Genomic DNA, 9,318 nt, shown 5'->3' with positions numbered 1-9,318 from the left:
TACCAAACATATGAATGTTTGTCATTCATTTCCCACACTCATTTCATTCCTACTTCCATTCCATTCCATTCCATTATACCAATCACCTCCGAAATGAGTCGAAGGAATATCATTAATTTTTTATTTGGATTCATGAAACTATTTAAATAGTACTGTTAAAATTTAATATCAACATCTTTTGAATATTATTTTTTTTATTCGAATTAATCGCATTCGATTCGAATATTCAATTCCATTTTTTTTTGTTATATATTTTAAATAATAGTATTCGAGTATTCTACTCGAAATTAGTTTGTATTCAGAATAATCCATTCAATTCGAAACTATTTGACTAAAACTTTTAATCTTTTATTTATTTATTTTACTTTTCAATTACGTAGCTTTGTTTTCTTTTATAGATTTAGTATTTCAATTTTTTTAGCTTTAATTCCTTTTCGCTTTTTCCATAATTTAATTCTATTTTAATTATAATGAATTGTTAAGTTTACTTGACAATTCATTATAATTTCAATAAGCACGAACTTAGAGTTCCCATGGATAGATTACTATCCATCAAGGCTTGGAAGAGGAAATTAAAACGATAACAATTTATTCTTTTATCACAATCCCCCAATAAAAATGAGTTACTTTAAACCATCCTTCCATTACATGTTTCAGCCTCTGATAAACTGATGAATTTAACCAGAAACTACCACTTTCAAATATGGATCATCCCTGTACTTGGAATATTGAGGGAGTTGAAGCGCTTTCGCAGCAATCTCCCCGTCCTCGTGGATCTTCGCTACCAAGCTCTCGAGCGAGGAGAAGTTGGCCTGTACAACGAAGCCATCAACGTTGGCTATAAAAGAAGCACCAGTTTTTCTTCATGCGAAACAGTGATCCTGTAACATACCTCAGGCCGTATATAGCCGACAATAGCAAGACGCAGGTCTTCACCATAGAAGTCTTGGTTGAAATCATGAAGCAGCCATGGCTCCTGTAATGATCTCATAGGATAAGAATGGAATGGGCAAATGCAGATCGCAGAGTAAGGTTAGTAGAGAGCTAAACGAGCACGACTCACAATTGTCTTCTCGGTGTTGTTGAAGTAAGGGTTCCAACCTATGCTCATTACCATCTTGTAAACACCTCGAGTTGCTAGTCCGGCCCACCCAAAGTAAACACCGGAAGGATGTTCCGAGAGGAGATCTGAGTAACCTTCAGTCGACAAATTAGCTGGAAGAGCAGCAGAAGACGAAGTTTGTTAGACCAATCAAAATAACAAGAATACGTTCTTGAGTTCTGCCGTTTATGGAGATTCGGAAATCAAGAAACCTGTAGGAATCCCGAGCACCTTGGAACCACGGCCGTAGCCCTTGATGACAGGACCACCAATGTACCATGGTTCTATTGGTAAAGTAGCTTCCACCCCTGCAGCAATAGCTTAATCAATATGTAGAGGAAAAAGACAATGTAACAAAACAAGCCAAGCCAGGAAATAGCAGCTCACAATCTTCAAACGCAGGTAGGCCCCATTTTTCAGGTCGCAAGTCTAGGAGGGAGTTGATCACCTCATCTGCCGAGGTGAAAATATGGGATTGTTTAGGAAGCGATGGAACAGCAACCACTTCCATTCCAGCTGCCTTACCAGCAGCAACACCCGGCCTAGAATAATACATGAAGTTATCATATAAAATAGCATTGTGATTTCTTAATTTTCCATAAGTTGCAATGTTGATTCACAAGTGTACATGAATAAAACTAAAAGAAACTCATTCCACAAAGTAGTCAATACCATTGGAAACTTAGTTCTAGTCTTTAAATCTTTGTGAAATCACATATCTCGCTAGCAGGCATATGTTTTTCCATGGGAAAAATAACATATTCAATATGAAAATATCCAAGTACCACAAATCTCAAAATTCAACTTGCTAGAAGTATTATTGTCCACCCATTGCATTTGCAACATGCTTCATTAATATTTAATGCTTACACTGAATCTTCAACGACGAGACAACTGGGACTATCCACCTTTAGCCTCTTAGCAACTTCAAGATATCTGCAACAACGAACCAAAAAATCGTACGGGCATGACTACATTCTTTTGTGAAAGAAGCATCCAAAGTACCATGATAAAGCCGATCTTAATCAATCTTACATTTCAGGAGATGGCTTCGCACAAGTGACTTCATCACCACCTATAATGACAGAGAATGATTCTTTCCAACCTACAAGATTTGAATGCCAGACGAAAAACAAATGAAAATCATACACATCTGTAATTTGGGTGCAGGAAAACAGCTTTACAGAGAACGAGCTTCTTTAATTGAATTTTCACATCTAAGTACCTTGATGATAAGAAATCTTAGTTTTGATATTTTCCTTCGAAGAATTTGAAGCCAAGCCCATCAACACACCATGACTCCTCAAATGGCTAATTAACCTGTTTGCACCAGGTTGCGCTTTGATGCTGCACCATCTAATATAAAATTTAAGAAACAATTAGTGAATTATAAAGAGTGATCTTCAGGCAGTCCTCACCAAGAAAGAAGGTACATCTTGCCAATAACATAATTGAAACATACTATAATAACTGATAACTTCAGGGAAAACCAAATGAGAGAAAAAGGAATCCATATGCCAACATGTTCCTATAGTAAATTATCTCCATCGGCAAAGATGGCATGAGTTACTAAATCAAGCAGTCGTGCCTCTTCTTCTTAAACCTTATTTTTGCAAAGTTTTGGTAAGAAAACACGGAAACTAAGTTCCTCACTTCACACAAACAGAGAAAAGAAACTAATCTCCGATATTTGCCAGAAAGAAATACTTCTATAAGACCATGTTGCTGCATGAGTTTCTAAACAAAGAAATGAAAAAAGGCGCTGTAGGTGTTAATAAGATGAAACAAGGAAAAACATTTATGCCTCAAATATAGAATATTTAATATGCCATCCCACAAGTTCAAAATTTAGAAAGAAGAATTCGGAATCGTTAGCCAAGTAAGAAGATATGCATGATCTTAATAATGACCAACTTCATCAATAATATAAAGAGCAGAGGAACTAGAAGACAGGCAACATTACTTTTCCGAGAATATTGGAGAAAGTTGTGATAAAAGTTCATTTGTAGTTATGGGAAGTTCATAATCTTCAACAATAGCAGTAGCAGCTTCATAGGGTGTCTTTCCTACGATTCTATGAGATTTTCTTCCGTCCCATTGCTTTCCATACTTAACCAAGTAAGCCTTCAAGACATCATGCACAATGGCATCTGATATAAATAAACTTTACATAAGTAACATTGGAGGACATAGCGCATGCCAGCATAAGTCTCAATGAAAAGCAATAAGCCGTATAAAGTTCATCACACATTGAATGAGGTTTTTAACTAGAAGTTAACATAAAGCAAGGATAGTTAATACAGTAACTCTATGATGATATACTAAGTATATGAGTTGGCCTTACTTCTATTTCTCCACAAGGACATTAGTAAAAGTACTTTCCTTTCCGTTTAGATCATTGCAGAAATTTAGTACTATTATAATGGCATTCATATAAACGATTCTCTAGAAAAGAAACATAAACGCCCACCTGTATTAAGAAGGGTTCCATCCAAATCAAGGATAACGCAAGACACGAGCTTTCTCAAGGAACTTGTCATTACGAATAGCACACCAGAGCAAAGTTAAGATTCTTCAACCATGAAGCCTGTTGCAGAAACAAGACAAATAAGTGATTCATAACTCTGGTAGTGGTTAATTACACAGGAATTCAGGAAAGCAAAACAGAGATTGATTCGTGATAGCAGAATTAACTCAATCATAAACATCTTGTTCGTAGCCCCGCTACCGCAGTCAATTTGGGCGAGGGAGACGGCGACGTTCTGGTTTTCGGATGAAATAACAAAAATCTGATTTTGAGAGAATTTTTATTTTATTTTATTTAAAACAAAAATGAGCATCTTTCTGGCTGATGCATTCATCAGCTCAAATTTGATTTGGGTGCCACGTTAAAAAAAGGAAGAAAAGTAAAGTGGAGAAGAAGAGAGCAGTATCCGTGAAGTGCAGTTTCTTGATATAAAGATCGAACCTTCAACGGCGGCAGCACAAAAATATAATCCAAAAACCGGTGAGAGAAAAGACTTCAACAGAATGCTATCTATCTATATAGTGGCACGGCGACAAGAGCGATGGAGACGAGAGAGAATCTGCTCGACTTATTGGGTCTTTTTTTTTCTTTTTTGCTTTTTCTTAATACTCCTACTCCATATTAGAGCAATGGAATTAGCTATTCTAATTTCTTACTCCCTCTAGCTCAAAATTTTTCGGCACAAGAATTAAGAAAAAAATGTAAATTGATTAAAAGTGATAGAACCTACATCATTTTAAAGCTTAATTTTTTTTTTCATTTATGCAAATAGATCACTTATAATGGAACGATCCAAAATTGAATACATGTCATTTTTAGTGGGACGCAGAGAGTACTTATTAGTACCCCATATTGTGTGATACATAAATTATGATATACTTCCACCCTTTACAAAAAATAATCATATTAAGGGACGATACAAGTTTTAATAGAAATAGTTATATTGTGAGTGAATAAATGATTCCACTTAAATAATACTTCCTTCGTCTCGATCTAATAATCTTATTTCTTTTCGACACGAATATTAAGAAAAATACGAAATACTTAAATAATACTCCCTCCGTCCCAATCTAATAATCTTATTGCTTATAAAAAAATTAAGAAAAATACGAATAATATAAAAATAAAAATATAATAATGAACATAGTTATATAAATAAATAAATAATTCGTACAAATACTTAAAAAAACTACATAATATTTTAAATTCTATTTTCATATATATAACGAATTTTTTATTTTCAAATTCATATTAAAATTAATACAAATTTTTTTCTCCTTAACTGTATTAAAAACTATTACTATAATTTAAAAATATTTAAATTTGAATAATTATAATTAAACAAGCGTGTAATTTTTTTTGAAATAAAAAAAATGACATCTACTAATTTTTTTCCCAACAAACAAAAATAAAATGAAAAAAAGAGTATGATGTCGACATTATAGATAAATGAGAGAGAAGAACAAATTTAATTTTGACACTTTAAACGGCATAACTTGTTCGGTCCAAATTCATTTTTTATAGTTTTTTTAAAAAAATTCTAATATTTAATTTATCATTCATATTGATTTTTTTTTCATGAATTGAAGTTAATAATTTTTTTGTAAATATTTAAAATGAAAAAAAATGAAAAAAAAAAAAGACAAAGAAAATTGGTAGGATGAGAGGAGAGAGAAAATTTGGATGTAAAAAAAAACTCATTTTTTGTAGTATTATATATGGATTTCATATACCCAAAAAAAAATATTCATAAATATAAAAAAGTTAAAATATTAACTTTTTCTAATATAAATGTATCAATATGCCGTTAATAATTTTCTTAAAAAAATATTCATAATTTCGCAATTGTTACCCACTTTTGCGAAAATAGCATGTGATGATGTAAAATAGAATGTTACACGATTTTCATATAATGGTTTAATAGTCACGAAAATTGTGTAACAATTACTCACTATTTTCGTGAATGTGTATAACAATGTAAAAAGTGTATAATTGTGAAAAGTATGTAATTGTAAATCGTGTAAATCGATTTTGTGCGACTATTACATGATTTTAGGTATTGTTAGATTAGGTTACTTAGATTATTACGTTACATCGTTTAGATAAGTTGGATTAGATTACATTGTTTAAATTAGTCGTATTAGGTTAAATTGTTTAGATTACATTGAATCTTGATTAACACTACTTAAGGTCTGTTAGGTTATTTACATTGTTTAGATTAGTTGGTTTAGGTTACATTGTTTAAATTAGCTATATTAGGTTAAATTGTTCATATTAGATTGAATATTCGATTACTTAGGTTAAATATGCTTTAATGTATTTTAATTGATTATAGTTATGTTAATCGTGCCACCTGTAGGGGAGATAGATAACATGTTTTGGATGACTATGTGAAAGTATGATTGTTTGTGTTGAACATATTTTAATTTTAGTTATATCATGCTTGTGTCCTCGATGGGAGAGCAACGATTAGGTATTTTAGAGATTGGGTCGTCGATGGGAGAAAATGCAAAGGCGCTAGTAATGGCTGACACTCCTAGGTTTAACAATTGATGACTAAAACTTAAGAACCCCAAAAAATAATTTCAGTAATAAATACACTTTAAAAAATGACCTCAACACTTTAACAACAATAAAATCATACAAAAAAAAATATAAATTTAAAATACTAGCTTAAACTCTATAACAATTCTTTTTCGGTATGCTTAAAAATGAGTTTCGATTGAGGGTGAATATAGATGTGTGTTGCAAATGAGCTTCTAACTATGGATTCGTAGATGGTGTAGAACTTTTTGTTATTTTTGCTAGTTCTCAACCAAAACACATGAATGGAGAAAAGATAAAGTGTTTGTGCATTAAATGCTAGAACCGAAAATATGATCATCCAATGACTATAAGATTTCATCTCGTAAAATATGATTTTGTCCCTAACTATCATATTTAGGTATTTTACGAGGAAAGTTATACTTCTACACATGAGGTATGGATTAATATGCCCGAAATTGTAATAAATAGGTATGGTGATGGTAATTAATAGATGTAACTAATGCTCGATTAAAATTAAATATGTTCAAATATAGACAATCATGCTTACACATATTTAATCAAAACATATTATATCTGCTTCTCTCTCATCGACCACGCAATTAAAATACATTCAAGCATATTCAATATAAACAATCGAAGATTTAATCTAATCTAATCCAATCTAAACAATTTAACCTAATAAAACTAATCTAAACAATGTAACCCAATCGAATTAATCCAAACAATGTAACCTAATCAGTCTAAGTGACCTAACATCTAAAATGCCTTAAAGTAGTGTTAATCAAAATTTAATCTAATCTAAAAAATTTAACCTAACACAACTAATTTAAACAATGTAACCTAATTCAACTAATCTAAACAATGTAACATAATCATTCAAAGTAAACCTAATCTAACAACATTTAAAAGGCCATAAGCAATGTTAATCAAGATGCAACACTCACTTTTATATAGTTAATATTCTCATGATGTCAATTTTGTAGGGAATTGAGTGTTTGATAATTGTTTTGTGATTAAATTGTTTTATCTTATAAAATATGATACTTGCTCGTACTTTAATAAAATCTACATGAATTTCGAAGCTAAATTTGGAAGATGTTCTTAATGAAAGTTGTAGATCATCTCGATATGAGTTCGTAAGCGCAAACAGATCGCAAATCAGAGTTTGGACGAGAGAGATGTGGCCAAAACAAAAACATTGCACGTTGATACAGAGGGACCCCACGGTCCTACCTGCGGCCGCTTCCTGTGACCACGGGTGAAAGGCAGAAATCCTCAAAAAAGTTGGTCCATACGAGATTTTATTAGTATTTTCGAGTTATGTACTATATTTATCTATTGTCCCTATATATAGTTCTTTTTGTTGATCCATTAGACACCTATTTATACCTTTTCATCTCTCTTTTCCATCTTTTATTATTTCTATTTTTAGATAGAATGAAAAATGGTGAACTTTTCTTTTGTAGAAAATGAGGGGAAAAAATGCATTTAAAGGTATAAACTTTTTGGTATTCCTTATTTTTTCATAATAAATTTATCCATCAAATGAAACATACTATAAATAGATATAAATCAAATAAAATGACAACGGCTAGTTTTTGAATGATACTCCATACAGTATGATTTTATATCAACAAAAGCAGGAAAATAGGAGACGAGTTCTTGTTGCATAATTGATGAAACTATACGATATCTTGTATTTAAAATAATACTTCATTTTGTTGGATAAAATGACGTAGTTACAGTTTTGCAAGCATGTAGTGATGCACAAAAGCATAGAAAAAAAGTGTTGGAATAATTAAATGGTGATTGTGTTAATTAGTTGGATAATCTTCCCCACCAATTCTTGTGAGAGTGTGTATTTCCGAGCTTCTTCAAGGTTGATTGTGCATCCCTTAGCTTATTCTTGTAATCTTTCTTCCATTCCTTAAATCTGAGCCTCAGTTTCCGAAGCTCCTCTTGAGGCCGGAGTTTTATGCAAACTCCGTCGTCTTCATCTGCATCACTATTATTGGAATTCGTCGGAATATCATCAGGATTTTGGAATCGATTGGAAAATCTGATTTGAGGAGTGTGATTCTTCTTAGCTGCAGCTAGGCATTCCTGCAAAATGAAATGTTTTGGATTTGTAATTGGAAATTAGGGGAAGAAAAGATTCATACAGGTTAAATAAAATCTGACTTGTATATGTGTTAACTGATCCTGCCATTCCTTTTCCATGATGTCATCCTCTTCCCTCGCGCTGCTGCCATTTCTTCTCCATTTCTCAACAGTTTTGTCTTCAACGCCGCGTTTTACCTCTTTCTTCGCCCTGAGCTTCGCCTCTGTTCGCACCACTCGCTTTGCAGATCAACAGAGATGTATACGGAACTCCTTTTGATCCTGAATCGATCCGGCAATTTTTATGATGAACTTGCAGGAGAGAGTTTCAATTTCTGTGTTGTGATCAACATGTACCTTGGTGTTCTCCCCCGCTCGCCAGCCGTTTGATTGATCGGGAGCATTCCATCGCCTGCAAGTCACCGAGGGTAAGTGTTAAATCATTTTTTCTTTTTATTTTTTTCTGAGGCGGCGAAATTAAAGGCTTTTTTTTATTTACCAGATTGCAAGTGTGCGAGTGCTGCGGCTGATTGCTCAAGATACTTTCTGCCTTGTTTCTGTATTATGATAATAGCAGTAAGAAGTCTGCATCTTTGTTGGTATCCCCTTCTTGCATTTTGGCCTCGGATAACTGCACATACTCACCGGATTGAACAATTTGGAGATTGTTTGGATCCTATATATTGTAAATTGCTTACACGATTGCAGGGCGACGACTCCCCTTGTCAACTCCCTATAAGCAGCAACGAACTTGGTGGCCGCGATACCATTTCTGGATCTGCATATTCCTCTTTCTTCACATTCTCGAGTCTGTAAACGGATAAAAATTTCAATTCAATCCAAACATGACATTACCAAAATAGTTTCATTTCATCTCACCTTTCCAGAGAGCGATTAACACTTGGTTGCAGCGGCCGCGGCAGGCGGGCTGGGCGGGCCCCTGGAGACGGGCCTAACGGGGAGCGGCGGGGGAATGTCGGCCGGCTGTTCCTCCAGCTGCTGCAATTTATCGAGCATCAGCTCCAGCGAGCTGCGAGTCACC

The 9,318-nt window shown here is 33.5% G+C and overlaps 1 protein-coding gene across 2 annotated transcripts; it reads right to left on the bottom strand.

Annotated features, from left to right (window-relative positions):
• Positions 1-572: 572 nt before the first annotated feature.
• LOC130985659 (bifunctional riboflavin kinase/FMN phosphatase-like) lies at positions 573-4,228 on the bottom strand. 2 transcript variants are annotated; one of them, XM_057908733.1, is made up of 11 exons: positions 4,071-4,228; positions 3,573-3,689; positions 3,066-3,252; positions 2,328-2,458; positions 2,138-2,207; positions 1,973-2,038; positions 1,490-1,644; positions 1,315-1,410; positions 1,064-1,215; positions 893-976; positions 573-812 (listed from the first exon to the last, which is right to left on the bottom strand). In XM_057908733.1, the coding sequence occupies exons 2-11, from the start codon at positions 3,640-3,642 to the stop codon at positions 678-680; spliced, it is 1,146 nt and encodes a 381-aa protein (XP_057764716.1). In that variant the 5' UTR covers positions 3,643-3,689; positions 4,071-4,228; the 3' UTR covers positions 573-677. The 2 variants fall into 2 exon arrangements, with proteins under 2 accessions (XP_057764716.1, XP_057764717.1); XM_057908734.1 differs by lacking the exons at positions 3,066-3,252; positions 4,071-4,228 and having other exon boundaries at positions 3,573-3,695.
• Between the last annotated feature and the right edge of the window lie 5,090 nt (positions 4,229-9,318).

This window comes from Salvia miltiorrhiza, chromosome 5 (genome assembly GCF_028751815.1).
Source record: "Salvia miltiorrhiza cultivar Shanhuang (shh) chromosome 5, IMPLAD_Smil_shh, whole genome shotgun sequence".
Taxonomy (NCBI): Eukaryota; Viridiplantae; Streptophyta; class Magnoliopsida; order Lamiales; family Lamiaceae; genus Salvia; species Salvia miltiorrhiza.
The sequence above is the reverse complement of the archived record's forward strand: the minus strand, read 5'-3'. Positions and strand labels throughout refer to the sequence as shown.

What these genes read in the sequence shown, in the direction of transcription:
- LOC130985659 (XM_057908733.1), bottom strand. Translation starts at nt 3,642, where the DNA reads ATGACAAGTTCCTTGAGAAAGCTCGTGTCTTGCGTTATCCTTGATTTG. An exon ending in CTCGTCGTTGAAGATTCAGT is followed by an intron (nt 1,645 to 1,972) that starts GTAAGCATTAAA and finishes GTATTATTCTAG; the next exon opens with GCCGGGTGTTGCTGCTGGTA. An exon ending in GGTGCTCGGGATTCCTACAG is followed by an intron (nt 1,216 to 1,314) that starts GTTTCTTGATTT and finishes CTGCTCTTCCAG; the next exon opens with CTAATTTGTCGACTGAAGGT.